Below are 24,756 nucleotides of genomic sequence, written 5' to 3'. Positions count from 1 at the left end.
TATGCAAAGACAATGGGACAGCAAAGAATGTTGTATATTCGCAAGTTTTACGTAGTTAAAACCATATATATATATATATATATATATATATATATATATATTTATATATATATATATCTATCTATATTCACAGGTGGGACATAGGGACACAACTACAATGGCGCGTAACTATTATGGCGCGTAACGACTTACGCGCGCGGGGGGGCTTGGGGGGGGCGCGAAGCGCCCCCACCAACTAGGTGTTGGGGTGGCGCGAAGCGCCACCCCAACAGCTAGTATATATATATATATATATATATATATATATATATATACTAGCTGTTGGGGTGGCGCTTCGCGCCACCCCAACACCTAGTTGGTGGGGGCGCTTCGCGCCCCCCCCCAAGCCCCCCCGCGCGCGTAAGTCGTTACGCGCCATAATAGTTACGCGCCATTGTAGTTGTGTCCCTATGTCCCACCTGTGAATATAGATAGATATATATATATGGTTTTAACTACGTAAAACTTGCGAATATACAACATTCTTTGCTGTCCCATTGTCTTTGCATATAAATAGATTGTCAGGTTTACCGACTCTTGAACATGCAACATATAATGGTCCATGGGAAAACAATCTGTATTCAGATCTATACCTCATGATTCTAATGATTGCCCTTGAGCTTTGTTGATGGTGATTGCTAATCGACCATTCCCTGTCCCGGTGTCCCGGTCGTCATTTACATCCCCCTGTTTCCCCCGGTGTCCCCGTTGTAGTTGTGTCCCTGTGTCCCGGTCGTCATTTATATTCCCTGTGTCCCGGGTCCCGGTCGTCATTTGTATCCCGGTGTCCCGGTCTGTATATACATTCGTTTTTTAGTTTTGTTTTTCTCCTTTATTTTTTTCCTTTTTTTTTCTTTTTTAGCTTATTTAGATTTTTAGATTTTTTAGTTTTTTTATTAGTTTTTAGTTTTTTTTTCTTTTTAGTTTTTTTGTCCCGGTCGTCATTTATATCCCCCTGTTTCCCCCGGTGTCCCCGTTGTAGTTGTGTCCCTGTGTCCCGGTCGTCATTTATATTCCCTGTGTCCCGGTCGTCATTTGTATCCCGGTGTACCGGAGTTGTGTCCCTGTGTCCCGGTCGTCATTTATATTCCCTGTGTCCCGGGTCTTATTTTTTTCCTTTTTTTTTCTTTTTTAGCTTATTTAGATTTTTAGATTTTTTAGTTTTTTTATTAGTTTTTAGTTTTTTTTTCTTTTTAGTTTTTTTGTCCCGGTCGTCATTTATATCCCCCTGAAATTGTTGAGGTTTAGAATGCTTCCTGCTCAAAGAAAATTTGTCAAAGGGTCAATTAATGTCAAAAAGAAATTATAATTAAATTGCTTAACATGTAAAAAACTGGGGATTGCATAAATATTTCTATATATTTTGACAATGGATTAAAGCAATCAAAAACCTTAAAACAGAAAACCAAACCAATTTATGTAATCAATTCAATCCAAAAATGACATAGCATTGCCAGGCCATGATGGGGCCCAGCAGTGAAGCTGCTTTGACCCAGCACTGTCTGCAGTTAGAACACAAGGGACAATGAGAATCCATAAATAGAAGCCTGCCACATGCCATGATAGGGCCTATATATCTATATATATATAAATAAGTTGTATGTGTGTTATGTCTGTTGAGTGACATCATGCTTGTGTGTCGACTGATGTCATGTTTGTCAACTGACATCATTATAAGGATTGAGCTGTATGTTGTCATGAAGTTGTTTGTTGACTGATGAAATTACAGACCGGGACACAAATGACAACCAGGACACTCAAAGGGAAATTACAGACTGGGACACCAGGACACAAAAAACAACCAGGACACAGGGAATAAAAATGATGACTGGGACACAGGGACACAACTACAACAGGGATGCTGGGTGGCACAGGGGGATATATAAATGACGACTGGGACACAGGGAATGTTCAATTAGCAATCACCATCAACAAAGCTCAAGAGCAATCATTAGAATGATGAAGTATATATCTGAATACAGATTGTTTTTCCCATGGACAATTACATATTGCATGTTCAAGAGTCAGTAAACCCAACAATATATTTATATGCACAGACAATGGGACAGCAAAGAATGTTGTATATTTGCAAGTTTTACAAACATATATATATATATCTATCTATATTCACAGGTGGGACACAGGGACACAACTACAATGGCACATAACTAATATGAGGCAAAAAAAGCTAAAAAAAGAAAAAACCTAAAAAGAAAAAAACTTAAAAAGGTAAAAAACTAAAAAGAAAAAAAGCACCAGGACACAAATTGATGACCAGGACACAGGGAATATAAATGATGACTGGGACACAGGGACACAACTACAATGGGGACGCAAGGGGGCACAGGGGGATATATAAATGATGACGGGGACACAGGGAATGTTCAATTAGCAATCACCATCAACAAAGCTCAAGGGCAATCATTAGAATGATGAGGTATAGATCTGAATATGGATTGTTTTTCCCATGGACAATTACATATTGCATGTTAAAGAGTTGGTAAACCTGACAATCTATTTATATATACAGACAATGGGACAGTGAAGAATGTTGTATTTTCGCAAGTTTTATGTTGTTAAAAACATATATATATATATATATATATATATATATATATATATATATATATATATATATATATATATATATATATATATATATAATATATATATATATATATATATATATATATATATATATATATATATATATATATTATATATATATATATATATATACTAGCTGTTGGGGTGGCGCTTCGCGCCACCCCAACACCTAGTTGGTGGGGCGCTTCGCGCCCCCCCAAGCCCCCCCGCGCGCGTAAGTCGTTACGCGCCATATTAGTTACGCGCCATTGTAGTTGTGTCCCTGTGTCCCACCTGTGAATAGAGATAGATATAAATATATGTTTTTAACTACGTAAAACATGCTAATATACAACATTCTTCGCTGTCCCATTGTCTGTGCATATAAATAGATTGTAAGGTTTACTGACTCTTGAACATGTCATTTATATCCCCCTGTTTCCCCCCCGGTGTCCCCGTTGTAGTTGTGTCCCTGTGTCCCGGTCGTCATTTATATTCCCTGTGTCCCGGTCGTCATTTGTATCCCGGTGTACCGGTGTGTATATACATTCGTTTTTTAGTTTTGTTTTTCTCCTTTATTTTTTTCCTTTTTTTTTCTTTTTTAGTTTATTTAGATTTTTAGATTTTTTAGTTTTTTTATTAGTTTTTAGTTTTTTTTTTCTTTTTAGTTTTTTTGTAGTTTTTAACTTCTTTTTAGTTTTGTTAATTTTTTTTTTTACTTATGTCCTGGTCGTCATTTATACTCCCTGTGTCCCGGTGCTTTGTTGATTGCTAATCGAACATTCCTTTTGTCCTGGTCGCTTTCTCTTTGAGTGTCGTCATTTATTTTTTTCTTTTTTAGTTCTTTTAGTTTTTACCTTTTTTAGTTTTTTTTAGTTTTTTAGATGAAAATTTTTTTTAGTTTTTTCCTTTTTTTCTTTTTAGTTTTTTATTGGTTTTTACCTTTATGTTAGCTTATTTTTCAGTTTTTCCTTTTTTTTTAGTTTTTTTTTATTTTTTATTTTTTTTAGTTTTTTACCTTTTTTTAGTTTTTTTAGTTTTTTTTAGTTTTTTTAGTTTTTTAGCTTTTTTACTTTTTTTATTAGTTTTTAGTTTTTTTGTAGTTTTTGCCTTTTTTTAGTTTTTTCAGTTTTTTTTTTAGTTTTTTATTGGTTTTTACCTTTATTTTAGCTTATTTTTCAGTTTTTTCCTTTTTTTTAGTTTTTTTTAGTTTTTAGTTTTTTTAGTTTTTTACCTTTTTTTAGTTTTTTTAGTTTTTTTAGTTTTTTAGCTTTTTTATTTTTTTTATTAGTTTTTAGTTTTTTTTTGTAGTTTTTGCCTTTTTTTAGTTTTTTTAGTTTTTTAGCTTTTTTATTAGTTTTTAGTTTTTTTTGTAGTTTTTGCCTTTTTTAGTTTTTTTAGTTTTTTAGCTTTTTTATTTTTTTTATTAGTTTTTAGTTTTTTTGTAGTTTTTGCCTTTTTTTTTAGTTTTTTCAGTTTTGACGTCACCTGATCCAGTTTTTTCAGGTGACGTCACCTGATCCACGATCCACAGATCCACAGACAACTTATTTTTATATATATAGATAGTTTTTTTTTTTTTTACTTATGTCCTGGTCGTCATTTATACTTCCTGTGTCCCGGTGCTTTGTTGATTGCTAATCGAACATTCCTTTTGTCCTGGTCGCTTTCTCTTTGAGTTTCGTCATTTATTTTTTTCTTTTTTAGTTCTTTTAGTTTTTACCTTTTTTAGTTTTTTAGATGAAATTTTTTTTTAGTTTTTTCCTTTTTTTCTTTTTAGTTTTTTATTGGTTTTTACCTTTATTTTAGCTTATTTTTCAGTTTTTTCCTTTTTTTTATTTTTTTTTTTATTTTTTATTTTTTTTAGTTTTTTATCTTTTTTTTAGTTTTTTAGTTTTTTTAGTTTTTTAGCTTTTTTACTTTTTTTATTAGTTTTTAGTTTTTTTTTGTAGTTTTTGCCTTTTTTTAGTTTTTTCAGTTTTTTTTTAGTTTTTTATTGGTTTTTACCTTTATTTTAGCTTATTTTTCAGTTTTTTTCCTTTTTTTTAGTTTTTTTTAGTTTTTAGTTTTTTTCGTTTTTTACCTTTTTTTTAGTTTTTTTAGTTTTTTTAGTTTTTTAGCTTTTTTATTTTTTTTATTAGTTTTTAGTTTTTTTTGTAGTTTTTGCCTTTTTTAGTTTTTTTAGTTTTTTAGCTTTTTTATTAGTTTTTAGTTTTTTTTGTAGTTTTTGCCTTTTTTTAGTTTTTTTAGTTTTTTAGCTTTTTTATTTTTTTTATTAGTTTTTAGTTTTTTTTGTAGTTTTTGCCTTTTTTAGTTTTTTCAGTTTTGACGTCACCTGATCCAGTTTTTTCAGGTGACGTCACCTGATCCATCCACAGACAGACAGACAGACAACTTATTTTTATATATATAGAAGATATATATATATATATTCATATGTGGGACACAGGGACACAACTACATTGGCACATAACTAATATGGCATGTAACAAATTATGCGCGCAGGGGGGGGGGGGCTTGGGGGGTGTGAAGTGCTCCCACCAACTAGGTGTTGGGGTGGCACAAAGCACCACCCCAACAGCTAGTATATATATATAGCTGGGACCCAGCACTGTCTGTGGTTAGAACACAAGGGACAATGATAACCCATGTATAGAAGCCTACCACATGCCATGATGGGGCCCGGCAGCAAAGCCACCCAATATGTCTTTCTTGTTTCAACCAGTTTACCTGTAGATTGAATCAACTGTGACAAAACAAGAACCAGCAACATAATGATGAGTAGAAGAATGCATTGTAAATATGTAATTTCAACTATATATTTGCACATGGGGGGGGGGGGGGGGTAAAGTATAGCAAGGCTGCATGCTGAATGTGTTATCAGCAAATATTCTGGATATTGTGAAGCAAGAATTATTTTCTTAACATGTTTCTTTCTCTAGGCTTAGGCCTATACCAAGGTAATGTTTCACTTTATTTGCTAAACATGTTAGACTTTATTTGCTAAACATGTTTTCTAAGGCTATACGCCTATTGCAGTCACTCAATCTTAACTAATCCAGGCCTAACTATCAGCTAATCTCAACTATATATTATACCTATGATCAGCAAACTACCATCCTTTGCACTAATAGAGTGATTGGCCTCCTTCAAAAGGGAACACTGTAAAGTCTGAAAATACCTTTAGAAATTCTAAAATTCTTACTTTTATTCCTCCTAAAAGTGTATTAATTCATTTACTCCCAGTCTAATAATGTAAAAAACATACGCCTATAGCCCAAATCATACTTTTAGGAATGGTATAAGCAGCTTATGATATTTTAGACATTCTTACAGTTAGTTTTCAGAATTTGATATTGTTTCCTTCTGAGGTGGCCAAGACGAAACTCGATCTTATGAAGAAAACATTTCGATCAAAACATTTGTCTAAGAATAGGCAATGTCTGAGTAGCCTACTGGGAGTAACCCTATTAATCATTCAATGGGAAAAAATAGAGTATGTTTGGACCCGGATAACTTGCGCTGCCTTGGATACAATTACCCATAGTTTTATAAAGAAAATCCACGGCTGTTTTCCTCTCATGCAATCCTTTGTCTCCTTCCATTTCAGTGTCTCTTTGCGTATTTAAAAATACCTAAGTTGTATTTTTAAATTTTTGCTATTAACGCTGGCGTGTATAACTCTATTGGTTTAGATGTCGTTGTATTCAACATTGAATTTCGCAAGATACGTAAAGTGCTATGGGGCAGCGGAGCATTCTTCTCCAAACCCCTTTTGGCTTCTTTTCAGACCCTATTTAACCCCTAGTATTCTGTTATACTTGTTCGATCGCTTCAAGTATGAATCAGTTTCTTTGAAAATGCCTTCATCCATCCGCTATTCGATAAAAAGTGCAAATTCTGCAATATAAAATTTTGTTTGTGAATGTAATTCAGATAACGCGTGTCCCGAAGCCTCATTGGTAAATTAAAGGTTGTAGTGAATGAATTTATTTGTTTTCTTTGCAATTAGTCAGTAGAGTGCAACTACTCTTTGTTAGTCTATATTTTTATACTTGATCAACCAGTTATAAAAGTAAAATTGATGACTAGAAGCACCAAATGCACTGCTAAGTGAAGTGTGTAAATTTTTCATTAATGGCTTATTGTCATAAATACATAGTAAAACCTACATTTGTTTCAACAACAGCTTTAAGTGATTCATCAGTATTAAAACTATTTTAATTGAGTTCTCTTATTTCACCTTATATCTTTGGATCCAGGTATAATTTGTAAATGTCATGAAGTCTTATTAAAACCTTATATAAAACCTTTAAAATCGTTTTTGGAGGGAGGGGGTCAGGTAGAGACTAAACTGGAAGCCTAATCCAATGGACAAGCTTTCTTGTAAAGAGTTTTAGAAAAGCTGAAGAGAAATTTTACCTTGAAAATTACTGGCTAACTAGGATAGCCGGCTTGTATTTGAAATATTAGAAAAGGGAAGTTCTACTGAAATTGAGTTACTATGAAGGAGCAAATTTATTAAGTAAAATAATAAAGCGTTCTTACACTGTCAAAATTGTATTTTGTCTTGTTTGTATGTTCTTAATACTTACAAAAGGTACTAGAGCCCTTAAATAACTTTCTATATTTTTCCAGAGCCTCTTCAGAGGCGAAAAAAAGAAAACAAAATAGGAGGCATATCGGTGCGGCCCATGGTAAAAAGTAATATCCGTTTTGCTAAAAGTAGGGGTTATAAGTTTTCCAGTGAGGGGTTTTTTGACAATGACGATTCCAATGATTCAGTTTTCTCCCGGTGCGACACTATTTTTAAGGGTTTTCAGACTATTTCAAAAAGTATTTTTGAATTCCGGGTCACCATTGATTAAAATTTGTTTTTCATTAGGTTGCCGTCAATGTTGCAAGCTCCAATATACAATAACGTTGACGTTTGTATTTTTACGAGAAAAAAAGATAATGGATTCGTGTTTATTTGTTGTTGCTTTCTCTTCAGGGGTGATTGCGTCGAACCAGTGTTTCTAGAAGATAGAGAGAGGGCTCATTTGATCAGATATCGGAAGTTCTAGTTCTCTTTGTAAGTAGCCAAAAGGATTAGAAGGCGGCTAGTCTTACCGTTGACCATTTGACCTTAACCATTGACCATTTGGAACTAATCCTTCGATTCAGCATAGTTCGAAGGTTCAATAACTATGCCTTTTGGGACAACAAAACTTCCACTTACCCTGAGGAAAGGGCTGTAAATTAGTAAATTTACCCGTTTTTTACGTGTAGCATTTGTTAATAAGAAGTACGCATATATTTTTCAAGGAAAGGGGAGGAATTTTCAGAACATTCGTTTTCTACATTTGGGAATTTACCAGTTCTTGTGATTTGGTCAAAAACTTTTGCTAGAGCCCAGCACTTTTATCTGAAAAGGCTTTACTAAAATCAACAAATCCTTTATCTTTAGATGTTTTAGATTTTGTCTATAAGATCGGAGGAAAAAAGCAGGGGAAAGACAGTGTTGGGAGAAAGATTTGACCCGGCCAGTAAAAGAGATGAGCAAGAGACTTTATACAATGGATGAGAGATACAAGTTCAAACTGATTAGCTGCAGCTAGTTCTTAATAAAGTGATGTTATAAGTTTATTTATTATATTTATTGGTTTCTTCTCGTCTTAAGTTATGTGGCTCATTTCTTTCATTTGAAGAATACTTGCTGACACCGCATTACTTAGAAGGAGTTTCATGCCCTTTACTACGGAGTACTTTACTATGTCTTGGATATCTGTCCTGAAATAGAAAAAGTCTCTATGTTTATTTTTACTTTCAGTATACTGTCATAATAATAATTGTCACTTCGCAAAATATCCCTGATTTTAAACTTGTTTTCTATACTTGCTTCATTGCGACACTATTTTTGTTTTAAGTTTTGATTTTTTGTTCTTCAACACAAGAAATTGTGTTTCTTTGTTTCAATAGTCCCTATTTGTTGTTGAAGTCAATGCTGATTTTTCATTCGTGTTATACTTATGATCTATGCTTTGATTTTGACATCATTTGACTTGAAACACAACCTAGACTTTTTTTTTACTTGTGACAGTCGTTTGTCAATAAAGTACCTTTAGTCTATTGCTGATATTCGTCAAACAAAGTCCTTTTCTGTTCACGCAGAGGCGATTAAGGGTATAAGATAGCAAAATTTTTATTCTGAATAATAGAAAAAAAAACTCTAGAAAGCTTATACTTAATAATAAGTATTATCTTACTGCTGATATTCGTCAAACAAGGTCCTTTTCTGTTTACGCAAAGGCGATTACGGGTTTAAGAGCGCTATATCTACCTAGCAAAATCTTTATTCTGAATAATAGAAAAAAAACACAAGGAAGCTAATAAATAAAGTCGATAATTTCATTGCGCCAATTAGAAACTGATTCAATATCTTATCACAGCCCAAACGTAAAAATAGAATATTGTTGCCAAAAAATATAACTAAATATTTCAAAAAGTATAGGTTTTGGCTATTTATCTTTACCCTGTAGATTCGACTACTTTTACTATTACTGATAATTCCTCACTGAACTAAGTCGCCTTAGGCACAAACATCTATGCAAGCTCTTCCTCCAACACTGTATACTCAGAACTCCCCTCTTTACTTCTTTCCATGGTTGTCATTTTTTTATCCTCTCCGAATTCTTCTCTCATCATTTGCGAACATACTTTGAGTATGTTTGGCTCAAAACAGACTGCAGTAAAGCGCATTCATTTACAATATATAATAGCACCAATATGTCACATTGAACAATAGAAATGAAATAGGGAATACTAATCGAGAATATTTATCAATAATGTTCACATCTTTTACTCTGGGAAAGCTTATTTTCAATGGCGTTCGTTTTAAAGACTGGAGAAACCGTTGATTTGATTTAGGTATATTATTTAACAAATTGGATGATTTTGAACGAACTGGGTTACAAGGACGATGTATCCTAAAACTAGGGAGGGCTAGAGGAGGATCCTTGTAACTTTTTCCTTGTCTATGACGCAATGATGCTATTGGAGACATTGCTAAATCATGAAGCTCAATTATTCCGAGATCTTTGGGGGGTTCTTTGCAATCCTGTGTTTGACAACCATCGGCAGCTTCTCGGATGTCTCTCTTCTTAGCCTGAAATATTAAAATATATGGAAGTAAAATTATTACTTCCTCAAAAAGCGAAATAAAATTTGTAAGGAATAGGACTAATGAACTAAATTTATAGGGTCTAAATAAATAGGACTACTAAAAGTAAATATGGAAAACAATGAGTCTATGGGAAGTAGCAAGAAAAAGAAAAACACATACAGCCATACGATCGCTTTGCCTGAATGAAAACAAGGCATTCTCAGCACTGATAAGGAAAATAATATTTTATAAAAAGAATGGGACTGAAAAAAAATTCGATAAAATTAAAGCAATAAAACTAAATTCAAAAAACAAGAAATCTTAAAAAAAAAACAGAAAATGAAAAAATCAAAGCAAAATATGAAATAGCTACTTCATGTCTATTCTATTTCCGTTGTTTTTTACATAGAGTACTTCCTTTTTGAATTTTGGAATTCATAGTTTTTTATGCTGGTCTCACACCCTCAGTTCTCAAGATTTACTTCTTTGGTTTTGTTATGGTTGGTCAGTTCGGCCTTAGATTTTTTAGCCAGATTATTTGCTCTATAGCTTGGCAGTTGCTGCTCAGAAGGTGGTCACACAATATTGCATATATTCTACAGTAGAGCGAAAAAACTTGAAAATATATTTCTGGTTTTTCAATTTCTATTAAAATCCGTTTTACAATTTTAATTGTTTACTTAAAAACAATCACGTCCGAAAAAAACATTGACATTGATACTTCCATTTTCCTACCATCTTATATCCAAGAGAATGAGAAATAGAACAGTTTACAGAAATTAGAAACTTGTAGATACCTTTAGGTATCTAAAAAAGGAAGTTATCTAAAAGAAAGTTACATAAAATCTTGTGAATTGCTAAGTTGAGTTTATATCTAAATTTTACTGAGGGTTTTGATCCAGTTAGTATTTTGATCTGAAGATAAAACAGAAGTTAACATTATTTATTCCTAAGCTTGCCATCTCCCAAGACTTAATGGATCACAACCTTTCCATAATACTTTAATTTAGTTCCTGGATACATATCACATAAATCTTCATCACAAAAAATCATCTTAAAAGCATTAAACCGAACCCCATGAGTCAAGGAACACCAGCAACCCGAGTCAAACGTGACGTGGTACATTAACTACAAAAAAATACTGTTTGATTCCGAAAAAAAGAACACTTTTTAAAACGCAAGAAGAGGGCAAAAAGTTATTTTGTAGGGTCAATTCCTCCTCCATCTCACCTTTGTTCCCTCCAAATTAACATCACTTTGGAGAGGAGTATGTACAGCTCTACAGTCCGCAGGGAGATAGATGCTGCAATTACTAGTCAGTAGTAGTAGTATAATTTGTCACATTTAACTCAGCAATAAACAATACTAATTAAATAGTGATACGCATCCAAAGTAACAAAACTATCCACCCAGTTCTAAATCTCTTTTTTTTCCTATTTTGACGAGTCAAGAAACTTGCAAGAACAGCAAAAAAAAAAAAAATATAAATGAAAACGCTTATATTTCATTCATATCACTCCAAGTATTTTTATTGGCATTCATCTAAGCAAAACTTAATTTGATTTTCGAGGAAACGTAATTATAGAGCAGAAAATAAAATGAATAAACAGATAAGTCCTTTTTCAAAAATTGTGGTATCCCATAGGGAAGACTTTATTGCATTAAAGAACTTCTCAGTAGGAGTAAAAGAGATTATGACAGAAATTTAGTTTTAATCCTGTTATTGCCCTGATTCCGCTATTTTGATCGAAAATGCTTTTACACGACACAGAATTTACCAAAGAACTGCCAATTCCAGGAAAGATTAAAACAGAATCTAGGCACAAAGCTTAGAAATTCTTATATAAAAAGTCGTTACATAACCTAAAATAAGCAAAAAAAGCGCTTCGAAGCACCTCTAGTTCATTACAGCAATAGGTCCTAGCTGGAAAAATTTTCCATTTAGGATTACACCTTACTTATCTTCCACTTAAGAGTGTAAGTGAGGATGGATTATTCTTTGCTTAAATTTACAAAAAAAACTGTGTAGTTTCGGGGATTATCTTGGACTGATTCTAATTGCTTTAAGATAAAGTTTACTTAATTTTAGGTCCTCCTCGACAAGTAAAATGTTTTTATGTGGGCTAAAACAAGCAGCATTTTTATTGTGTTCTGGCTATCAATGGCGTCAATTCATGAGAATTTTCGGAGATGGGGAGAAGTATTTTTCAAAATCTAGGGAAGCGGGCTACATTTTTTTCGGACATTTTCAATGAAAGTACTAAAAAAGACGTTTTCAATAAAACATATCCCCGAAAAGTTTTTTTTCCCAAAATCAAGAACAAGAATTGGTGCCGTTGTATACGCAAAGGATATTTTAATATTCTTGAGTATTTATAAAGGATTACACCTGTTATCATTCTAGGATAACTAATTATTTTTTACAATCAGACAGAAATTTTCAAAGCTGGAAAGATAGATGTAACTTAGTAAAGAATGAACCAAGTTTCATCGTAGCCATTATTTAAAAACGCGATTAAAAAGATACTTTAAAGTGAAAAAAACTATCATTTGTTGTTTATTCAGTAATGATAGTTACCATGTCGATTAATCTTGATTATAAAGTTTACTTTTGAATAAAAAGCCATGTCGGAAAATAGCTTAATATCCTTCAAAATGCTTGCAAATAAAAACAAGAGCTAAGAGCTCATATGGCCCTTGTGACGAGGTCGGAAGAGCGAAGAGCCAAGAGCACATATTGGATGAGCTGTAGCTAAATTCTAAGAATCAATAGATTGATTTAAAAGGAAAATCAGAAGCTTAATGCCGGTTGGGATTTAAAATAAGAGCTCTGAGACACAAGCTCCTTCTAAATATCAGAACTCATTAAGATCCGATCATCCACTCGTAAGTCAAAAATACCTCATTTTTTCTAATTTTTCCTCTCCTTTCAGCACCCCAGATGGTCGAATCGGGGAAAATGACTTTATCAAGTTAATTTGTGCAGGTCCCTGACACGCCTACCAATTTTCATCGTCCTAGCACATCCAGAAGTACCAAACTCGCCAAAGCACTGGACCCCCTAATTCCCCCAAAGAGAGTGGATCCAGTCCGGTTAAGTCAAACACGTACCTACGACATTTACTTATTCTACCCACCATGTTTCATCCCGATCTCTCTACTCTATGCCTTTTCCAAGATTTCCGGTTTCCCCCTCCAACTTCCCCCAATTTCACCAGATCTGGTGGGGATTTAAAATAAGAGCTCTGAGACACGAGTTCCTTCTAAATATCAAATTTCATTAAGATCTTGCCAATCGTTCTGTCAAAAATATATCATATTTTCTATTTTTTTTCCAACTAACACTCCTCCCCCCAACTCCTCCAAAGAGAGTGGATCCCTTCCAATTATGTCAATCACATATCTAGAATTTGTGCTTATTCTTTCCATCAAGATTCATCCCGATCTCTCCACTTCAAGTTTTTTCCAAGATTTCCGGTTTCCAAGATTTCTGTTTTCCCCCCTCCAGCCCCTATGTCCTCAGATCAGATTTGAATTGAAAATGGAGCATCTGATAAATAAGATCTTTCTATATATCAAGTTTCATTAAGATCTGATCACCCGTTCGTAAGATAAAGAAACCTCAATTTTCAAGTTTTCCAAGATTTCGAGTTTCACCCTCCAACTACCCCCCCCCCAATTTCACTGGATCTGGTCGTGATTTAAACGGCTCTGAAGCACAAGATCCTTCTAAATATAAAATTTCATGAAGATCTGATCACCCCTTCGTAAGTTACAAATGCCTCATATTTTCTACTTTTTGTCAATTACCAGCCCCCCATCCCCCAAAGAGAGCGAATGCGGTACGATTTTGTCAGTCACATATCTTGGACTTGTGATTATTCTTCCCGCCAAGTTCCATCCTGATCTCTCCACTCTAAGCGTTTTCCAGGATTTCCGACGCTCCCCACCAAACTCCCCCCAATGGCACTGGATCCGGTCGAGAATTAAAATAAGAGATCTCAGTTATGAGGTCCTTCTAAATATGAAATATCATTAAGATCCGATCACTCCTTCGTAAGTTAAAATACCTCATTGTTTCCAATTTTTCAGAATTAACCCTCCTCCCAACTCCCCCAATGAGAGCGGATCTGTTCCGGTTATGTCGATCACGTATTTCGGATTTGTGCTTACTTTTCCCACCAACTTTCATCCCGATCCCTCCACTCTAAGCCTTTTCCAAGATTTACGACCCCTCCCCCCACCAAGTCCCCCAATGACACTGGATCCGGTCGGGATTTAAATTAAGAGGTCTGAGTTACGAGGCTCTTCTAAATATGAAATTCCATTAAGATCCGATCACTCTTTCTTAAGTTAAAAATGGCTCATTTTTTCTAATTTTTAGAATTAACCCTCCCCCCAACTCCCTCAAAGAGGGCGGATCCGTTCTGACTATGTTAATCACGTATCTAGAACTTGTGTTTAGTTTTTCCACCAAGTTTCATCCCAATCCCTCCACTCTAAGTGTTTTCCAAGATTTTAGGTTTCTCCCTCCAACTCCCCCCAATGTCACTGGCTCCGATCAGGATTTAAAATAAGAGCTCCGAACCACAATATACTTCTAAATATCAAATTTCATTAGGATCTGATCATCCGTTCGTAAGTTAAAAATACCTCAATTTTTCTAATTTATCCGAATTAACCGTCCCCCCACTCCCCACCCCCAGATGGTCGAATCGGGGAAACAACTATTTCTAGTTTAGCCTAATCTAGTCCCTGATAAACCTGCCAAACTTCATCGTGCTAGCTTATCTGAAAGTTCCTAAACAAGCAAAACCGGTATCAACAGACAGACACACCGACAGACCGACAGAAATTTTCGATCGCTATATGTCACTTGGTTAATATTAAATAAAAAAAAAACTAGTTTTTTTAACTAAAAGTAAGGAGCGACATTAAAACTTAAAACGAACAGAAATTACTCCGTATATGAAATGGGTTGTCCCCTCCGCAGTCCCACGCTCTTTACGCTAAAGTTTGACTCTTTGCCACAATTCTACTTTTTAAAACAATTAAAAACTTTAGCGTAAAGAGCGTGGGACTGCGGAGGGGACAACCCATTTCATATACGGAGTAATTTCTGTTCGTTTTAAGTTTTAATGTCGCTCCTTACTTTTAGTTAAAAAAACTAGTTTTTTTTTATTTAATTTTTGAACGTTTTTGAGTTAATGCATGTTTGATTTTGGCTCTCCGCACATAAATTATTGAAATGAAATTAGTATATTAATTTTTTTTTGGCTAAATGGCTTTCTCTTAGTTTTGATCAGACGATTTTGAGAAATAAGGGGTGGGGAAGGAGGCCTAGCTGCCCTCCAATTTTTCGGTTACTTAAAAAGGCTACTAGAACTTTTAATATTCAACGAACGTTTTTATTAGTAAAAAATATACGTAACTTAAGAATTAACTTACGTAACAAACTTTTATATTCTTATATTTTTATTATGTGTACGAAGGGGTTTGTACCCTCGTTAATACCTCGCTCTTTACACTAAATCGTAAGTTTTGTCCCAATTCTTTAAGAATGACCCCTGAATCAAAAAGGCCGTAGAATAAATAGTTGAAATCACTAAAAATATTTTAGCATAAAGAGCGAGGTATTTATCTCCTCCTAAATACCTCGCTCTTTATGCTAAAGTATTTTTAAAACCCCTCATATACGTAATAATCTCTGTTCGTTTTAAATTTCAATGCTATTCCTTACTTTCATTTGAAAAAACGTTTTCATGTTTATTTTTTCATTGTTTTTTTTTATAGCAATGCTAGAAAATCCTGCACCCTTTTCATTGAATTTTTCTTCCCCCATGACATATTCCTCAAAGGAAAGATCCTCCCACAAAGCCCTCTCCCATCAACCCCACCCCCCAAACCAAAAAATCCCCATGAAAACGTCTGTACACTTCCCAATAACCATTACTATATGTAAACACTGGTCAAAGTTTGTAACTTGCAGCCCCTCCCTCAGGGATTGTGGGGGAGTAAGTCATTCCCAAAGACATAGTTATTATGGTTTTCGACTATGCTGAACAAAATGGCTATATTAAAATTTTAATCTGTTGACTTTTGGAAAAAAATGAGCATGGGAGGGGGCCTATTTGCCCTCCAATTTTTTTTGGTCACTTAAAAAGGGCACTAGAACTTTTCATTTCCGTTAGAATGAGCCCTCTCGCAACATTCTAGGACCACTTGGTCGATAAGATGACCCCTGGGAAAAAAAAACAAAAAAAAAACAAACAAACAAATAAACACGCACCCGTGACTTGTCTTCTGGCAAAAAAATACAAAATTCCACATTTTTTAGATAGGAGCTTGAAATTTTTGTTATAGAGTTCTCTGATACACCGAATGCGATAGTGTGATTTTCGTTAAGATTCTATGACTTTTAGGGGATGTTTCCCCCTTTTTTCCAAAATAGGGCAAATTTTCTCAGGCTCGTAACTTTTGATGACAAAGACTAAATTAATTGAAACTTATATATTTAGAATCAGCGTAAAAATTCGATTCTTTTGCTGTATCTTTTAGCATCAAAATTCCGTTTTTTTAGAGTTTCGTTTGCTATTGAGCCGGGTCGCCCCTTACTACAGTTCCTTACCACGAACTGTTTGAAAAGAAAATAATTCGGTATTTCGGGGCTTCTGACATTATTACTCCTTTGCGGAAGTTAGGCTCAAAATTGAAAAAGGATTATATTTTTTCTCTGGGCCCCTTCCACCTCTTAGTTCGTTTATTTTCCCGTTAGTTTTCACCTGTTTTCGCTTTATAGTTGTGTTATCTCTTAGTAGTTCTTTCGTTAGTTGAGTTATGGTTGTGGTATATATGTTTTATTGCTCGTATAGTTGTGCTATTTTCAAATTATACTCCATAATAGAGAGGCTCCGAACACCCAGCATTGTATATTAAGCTCTTAATTTGACGTTTTTTTCTAACGTGACCAGATTCGTCCTGCGCCCTTTTCATTGAATTTTTTTCCCCCATGGCATATTTCTCCAAGGAAAGATCCTCCCACATAGCCCCCTCCCTCAACCCCACCCCCAAAACCAAAAATATCCCCCTGAAAACGTCTGTACACTTCCCAATAACCATTATTATATGTAAACACTGGTTGAAGTTTGTAACTTGCAACCCCTCCCCCAGGGACTGTGGGAGAGTAAGTCATCCCCAAAAACATAGTTATTATGATTTTCGACAATGCTAAACAAAATGGCTATCTCAAAATTTTCATCCGTTGACTTTGGGAAAAAAATGAGCGTGGGAGGGGGCCTAGATGCCCTCCAATTTTTTTGGTCACTTAAAAAGGGCACTAGAACTTTTCATTTCCGTTAGAATGAGCCCTCTTGCGACATTCTAGGACCACTTGGTCGATACGATGACCCCTGGGAAAAAAAACAAAAAAAAAAACAAACAAATAAACACGCACCCGTGATTTGTCTTCTGGCAAAAAATGCAAAATTCCACATTTTTGTAGATAGGAGCTTGAAACTTCTACAGTAGGGTTCTCTGATACGCTGAATCTGATGGTGTCATTTTCGTTAAGATCCTACGACTTTTAGGGGGTGTTTTCCCCTATTTTCCTAAATAAGGCAAATTTTCTCAGGCTCGTAACTTTTGATGGATAAGACTAAACTTGGTGAAACTTATATATTTAAAATCAGCATTAAAATGCGATTCTTTTGATGTAGCTATTGATATCAAAATTCAATTTTTTAGAGTTTTGGTTACTATTGAGCCGGATCGCTCCTTACTACAGTTCGTTACCACGAACTGTTTGACCAAATGCCATAAAAAGTACGCCATTCAAACATCTATTTTTGAAAATTACATAAAGGAAACGTAAGGCCCTCCAGCTAGAACAACCAGAAAAGTCACTTTTTACAAGGAAAGCACTAACGTTGTTTCTTCTTGCTTTCTTTTTTATTCTCAGCAGCTAGTGGGGCACTGGAACATCATAGCGAGTTTCATATGGATTTATCTGAGGAAGAATTTCTATAACTAACAGCTTTACATAAATTTGACTTGTTAACACTGCCATAAAGGGCCGTGAAACACCAGGAAGTTGCAATTTAGATGTCAGGCTATGGAGGGTTGTGTCATCCCCAGAGACCTTGTTATATGATCTTTAAACTATTTTGAACAAAATGGCTATTTAAAAATGTCGATGAGATGTATTTAGGGCTAGTTGCCCTAAAATTAATTTTGAATCTGAAAAGGACACTAGAATTTCTGATTTTCGATCGAATGAACCACGTCCGAGGTTTTTATTTCTTCCATAAAAAAACTTATATTCTAGTAATTGGCAACTAGTATAACTTATAATACTTGCCCTGAGGGTTGTTAGGGGGCCTCCGTCTCTCAAAGTTTTGCTTGAATATGTTTGGGGAAATGATGGGTGTGGGGGACGAGGAGCTAGTTGCGTTCCAATTTCTTTTGAATTTTAAAATGGGCACTAGAACTTTCAATTTTAAATCAAATTGTCTCCTTTTGAAGTTTCTACGACAATTCCTTCTATACTAAGTGACTCGTTCACAAAAAAATCCATTGTGCCCACATCACTCTTTATCTAGGCAGAGCTATTGCGCTGCCTATGGTGTCGTTTATGATCCTTTTAGTTTTTAATTTAGCTCTTAACGTTTATTTAAAAGAACAAAATTTTTCTGAAAAACAGGAAATTCATTATTTGTAAGACTGCTTCATGTTAGCACTATTCTGGTGACTCTTATATACTAGTTAATAGAACAAATTCTATAATTCTTACCTTTTTTGCCCTGCCACCCCAATACGTGTAGTTGACAGCTGCATATTCAAGCAGCGCGGCAAAAACAAATACAAAACACATAACTAGATAAATGTCTATTGCTTTAACATACGATATCCGAGGTAGAGCTGATCTTACACCGGTACTTATAGTTGTCATCGTGAGGACAGTGGTTATGCCTGTTAAATATACGAATTTTAAGCAAATAGAAATAGAAATAGCGGAAAAAGAGAAAAAAAAAACAGTAAAATTTGTCAAATAAAAGCAGTTATGATGATTTTATATACGATTATATATCGGAGGCAACGCTCTAGCATTGCTTACAATGAAGAGCAGTAAGGCGTTAGTATATTATTATTATTAAATAAAAAAACTAGTTTTGTTAACTGAAAGTAAGGAGCGACATTAAAACATAAAACGAACAGAAATTACTCCGTATATGAAAGGGGCTGTTCCCTTCTCAACGCCCCGCTCTTTACGCCAAAGTTTGACTCTTTCTCTCAGTTCTACTTTATTAATCAGTAAAACACTTTAGCGTAAAGAGCGGGGCGCTGAGAAGGGAACAGCCCCTTTCATACACCGAGTAATTTCTGTTCGCTTGAAGTTTTAATGTCGCTCCTTACTTTCAGTTAAAAAACTAGTTTTTTATTATTTAACTTCTGAACGTTTTGAATTAATGCATGTTTGATTTTGGCTCTCCACACATAAACTATTAAAATGAAATTTGCATATTAATTCTTTTTTTTGGCTAAATTGCTTTCTCTTAGTTTTGATCAGACGATTTTGAGAAAAAAGGGGTGGGGGCAGAAGTCTAATTACCCTCCAAGTTTTTGGTTACTTGAAAAGGCAACTAGAACTTTTGATTTTAACGAACGTTTTTATTAGTAAAAAATACACGTAACTTAAGAATTAACTTGCATAACAAACTTTTATATTCTTATATTTTTGTCTAGTATATGGGGGGTTTGTCTCCTCGTTAATACCTCAATCTTTACACTAAAGCTTAAATTACACTTTACACTTAAACTTAAAGCCTTAACTTTACACTTAAAGCCTGAATCAAAACGGCCGTAAAAAAAAATAGTTGAAATTGCTAAAAATATTTCAGCGTAAAGAGCGAGGTATTTAGGAGGAGGTGAGCCCCTCATATGCGTAATAATCTCTGTTGTTTTAAGTTTTAATGCTGCTCCTTACTTTCAGTTGAAAAATCTTTTTCATATTTATTTTTTCTTGTTTTTTTTTTTATAATAATGCTAGAAAATCCTGCGCCCCCTTCATTGAATTTCTCTTCCCCCATGACATATTCCTCCAGGGAAAGATCTTCCCATCTAGCCCCCTCCCACCAACCCCACCCCCCAAACCAAAATAATCCCCCTGAAAAACGTCTGTACACTTCCCAATAGCCATTACTGTATGTACACACTGTTCAAAGTTTGTAACTTGCAGCCCCTCGCCCGGGGACTGTGGGGGAGTAAGTCATCCCAAAGACATAGTTATTAGGGTTTTAGACTATGCCGAGCAAAATTGATATCTCAAAATTTTGATCCGCTGACTTTACGAAAAATGAGCGTGGGAGGGGGCCTAGGTGCCCTCCAGTGTTTTGGTAACTTAAAAAAGGCATTTTGATAGCCATTTTGTCTAAAATAGTCCAAACGTCAAATAACTATGTCTACGGGGTTGACGTAAACCCCATTCTCCTGGCTTCAAGTTATTCAAATTGCAAATTGTTAACATTTAAGATTTACATTTAGAAAAGGGGGCGTGTTTTCCAGTGGGTCTCCAAGAAGGTTTACAATTACTTTCCTGTTTAAAGGTAAAATAATGAAATCATAAAAAAGTGATACGGATCAGCTTGTATTTTATTACAACTTGTATTAGAGTTAATTCTTCATAGGTCTTTCAAAAACTTTGGGAAACACCAAGAGAATGAGATAGGACGAAAATTAGAAGGCGACAGTAAATATTTTCAAAAAAATAAATCGAAAAGAATTTTTTCCTTCAAAAAAAGTAAGCAAAAACCGATTCTTAACCACAGATTCTAAGCAAACTGTATTATCCAATAAATGTTGTCAATAATATTTTGTTACTAAAGTCATATATTAGTAAAAGTAAATAAACAAGCAACAAACAAATATTTGCAAAAATACTTTGTTTCAGGAAATGCTTTCAGGAAATGTTAAGATTGATGTCGTACACAATCAAAACATACAATGTGTATGTTGGATCCCAAAAGAGCGTATCAGTAATACCTACGGAATGACTGGGGATATTAATTTGATACTTTCTAGGAAGGATGGGGGGAAGTTGAAGGGTGACTAGAGGTCAACCACCACCACCCCATTTCCATTTTTGGTACTACCACTCCTCAAAACCGATCGAAACTTTGAGATATTGATTTTACACAAAACATTCAGAAGGTCCAATAGCCACACCGCCAGGGATATCATTCCCCTCTACAGCCCAGGGGCAAGGGTTGTAAATTTTACAAATTGCCCAGTGTTTATATGCAAGATTAATCACGGGCAAAATGGGGAATGTTTGATTCTAGGTATGCCCTAAAAGGATAAGGGTACTAAGTTGAAGCTTTCAGAAATGTTGAGGGGTGCGTTAAACTAAATCGAAAAACACTGTGCATCCAGTTTGTCACAAAGGCAGATCTGGAATATACTAAGATCGGCTAAGGAAATTGAAGCTGAAACTTTAAGGGCATGTTGAGGGGATGTTGAAATAAAGTCAGAGGGCTACCAGCACCCTCTCTAATGCATTTTTAGCTACCCTCCACCCGAAAATATCCGATCAAAATTTTGAAATATTTATCTTGTTCAAAATAGTCTAAACGTTGAATAACTATGCATATGAGAATGAAACCCCCCCCCCGTCTCAGAATCGAGGGACAAGGGTTGTAAGGTATGCAAGTTGCCCACTGATTATATATAAGGCTGAACATTGGAAAAAAGGATCATGCTTGATCCTTGATCTCCAAAAAGGATCAGGATATTAAGGGAAAACTTTCAAAAAAGGTTTGGGGGATGTCGAACAAAATCACGGCAAACTATATTCAGGTTGGTTGTGAAAAGGGCGTAGCAGTAACATCAAAGGAAAGGCGGAAGGTATTAAGTTTCATGGCGTGTTGAAGAGCACGTAAAAAGGTGATCGGAGGGTACTCAACTTCTCCCATTGCCCTTTCAGAAGACCCCTTCCCTCGATACTGACAGAAACTAAAAAAAAATCAAAAGGACAAAAGTTTTTTCCTCCAGAGAAACCATACCCCACAGGCCTCTAGGCAAGGAGTGCATCTAGGATTTTTTTTTGGGGGGGGGGTATTTACATAAAAAAACACTTCACAAACTTATTTATATGCAATATGTTAGGTCAACCTTGGGGGGTCAAATTGGTAACCCCCTCCCCCCTGGATACGGCCTTTTCAGGGGTGTCAGAAAAGTCTTAGAGCATTGAAATGAAATTTGGGGAATATTGAGGAGTATATTAAGCTATATCAAAAGACAATATGTGTATCGACTTCATCAAAAAGACGTATCTACGATAATTTAAGAACGGGTAGAGGTATTAGCGGAAAGCCTTCATGACCATTACAACTGCCACTGTGACTGCAACTGCAACTACTTCCAAAAGCTACTGCGACTATTTGCGACAAGGCTTACGGTTATCATAGGCTTACTACGGTTATTTCCAACGGTTACAACATGCAACTTTGATTACAAAAACTTGTGACTGTGACTGCTCGCGAATGTGAGTGCAACTACTTGTGACGGCGACTGCTTTAACTTGCAACTGCTTTCGGAGAATTTCGAGGGGGATACTGGACAAAATTAAAACATACTATATACATGCTGATTGTCAAAAGGGTGTATCAGCAATATCTCAGGGATGGCTAAAGGTATTACGATGAAACTTTTACGGTGTGTCCGGGGAATTTTTGAAAGTGATTCAAGGGCTGCCGGCGACTCCCAACTTACCCTGTTTAGACGCCTCTTCTCCAATACTGATCACAATTTTGAAAAACACAACATTTTATTCAAAATAGTCATTGTCCATTGTTTATATACAGGATTTATAATTGAGAAAGGCAGAATATTGTATCCGTAGATGTGTCCAAAAAAGCTAAGGGCGATAAGGTGAAACTTCGGGGAGTGTCTAGGGGGATTCTGGGCTGAATCAAAAGACACTGTTTGCATCTAGGCCAGCAAGAAAAGGAATCTGCAATACAATTAGGAACGGCTAAGGGTATTAGCTATAAAATTTCAGGGCCAATGCTTCTACTATGGTAGCAAATGTGATTGATTGCAACTACGACTTGATTCCGACTTCGACTAACTCTACTTATGACTACTTTTAAGAAATGCTGAGGGGGATGATGAAAAAAAAAAATCAAAACACGCTAGTTGCATGCTCATTGTCAAAAGGGTGCATCAGCAATATCTCAGGAACGGCTGAGGGTATTAAACTGAAACTTTCAGGCCACACTGAACAGTGCTTTGAGGTTAAAAGCCCCGCTTGTCCTCTTTAGATGTCCTCTTCTCAATACTGATCAAGATTCTGAAACGGCCACTTTGAAAAATAGTCAACGGGTCTAATAACTCTGTCTATTAGGCTACTACGCCCCCAGGGAAATAGTTGACGCAATGTGCCCATTGTTTGTGTGCACGATTTATCATTGGGAAAGAAGGGAAATGTTTGATCCTAGGTGCATCAGTGATCCTGAACCTAGAAGTGAGATCTACATCAATTTTACTGTAGTTAAACATGTTTAAGGCAACAAGGGGGCGGGGCATAAAATCATGATTTTGGTAGTTCTCAGGCCCAGAAATTCTTCATCCTGTGAATACATCTAAGACCAACAACGCAAAAAGCTAGTGCTTAGCCCATTTCATGCCCATTTCTTTGCTCAGAATCTTTAGCAGAGCCAACTTGAAGAGTGATCAAAATATGGAGCTACACACTCGAGCCTTCTGGAGAGGCATAAAATTGGCCAATTTAGGTAAAAAACAAATTACAAACTTTTCTAATTGATTTGAATGTTGGGTCAAAATATTTAAACTAAAAGGAACTTTCTCTGAGAACTTTTACACTTAAATTTCAAGGTAAGTCAGTCTTTCAATCAATGAATCTATTGTCAAAACACACAAAAAACGCAATTTACACTTCTCGCCCCAAAACAAACTCTATTACCTGAACATACAAAGGCAGTAACTACACAACTAAACCAAGACATGAAAATAAATTAAAGACTTATTATATTCTATAATTATATTCGGATGAGAAACTTTCAACCACAATTCAAAACCACCCGATAAGAACCACATGAGATGCTTTGCACAAGGTAAACACTCACAAAAAATTCCAACCCGGCCCGAAGATTTCCATCCTATCTTAAGGAAAATTATTATTAGAAAAACTTTGTAAAAAATTTGTAAAGATATTTTGGACAATCTCTTAAGTTGTGCTCCTCTCCTCAAAAAAAATACGAAATGTCTAATTGATTAAAAAAAAAAAGATAATAAATTGAAGAATCATGACTAGTACAAGCTTACAAATACTTACCTAAGGCAACTCTTGCAGAAGTTGCTTCATGGTTGATCCAGAAAGAAACCCATGACAGCATCACAATCAAAATCGATGGCAAGTAGGTTTGAAAAACAAAATAACCAATATTCCTTTCAAGCTTGAAGGACAAGGATAGACGTTGGTATTCACCAGTTGCCAATCGCTCTTTTCTATCGTTTGCGTTATAGCCAACAATAGTAAATTGAGGGAGTTCTGCTTCTTCTACGCCAAAAACTGGGGTATCTCGCCAAAACATGACGACGTCTCCAACGGTATAGCCATCTGAAGAAAATTTATATATATATATGTATATATTTATATATATATATATATATATATATATATATATATATATATATATATATATATATATATATATATATATATATATATATATATATTATATATATATATATATATATATATATATATATATATATATATATATATATATATATATATATATATATATATATATATATATATATATATATATATATATATATATAATATATATATATATATATATATATATATATATATATATATATATATATATATATATATATATATATATATATATATATATATATATATATATATATATATATATATAATATATATATATATATAT

At 34.7% G+C, this 24,756-nt stretch overlaps 1 protein-coding gene across 1 annotated transcript; it reads right to left on the bottom strand.

Annotated features, from left to right (window-relative positions):
* Positions 1-8,793: 8,793 nt before the first annotated feature.
* LOC136032284 (gamma-aminobutyric acid receptor subunit beta-like) lies at positions 8,794-24,404 on the bottom strand (the record flags this gene model as incomplete). The annotated part of the gene is given in 3 exon segments (XM_065712551.1): positions 8,794-9,772; positions 18,558-18,736; positions 24,120-24,404. Coding segments are annotated over 3 exon segments (866 nt in total), but the record flags the coding sequence as incomplete, so codon positions are not given.
* Positions 24,405-24,756: the final 352 nt, after the last annotated feature.

Source organism: Artemia franciscana, chromosome 10, assembly GCF_032884065.1.
Source record: "Artemia franciscana chromosome 10, ASM3288406v1, whole genome shotgun sequence".
In the NCBI taxonomy this organism is placed as follows: domain Eukaryota; kingdom Metazoa; phylum Arthropoda; class Branchiopoda; order Anostraca; family Artemiidae; genus Artemia; species Artemia franciscana.
This window is presented reverse-complemented; position numbering and strand designations above follow the sequence as displayed.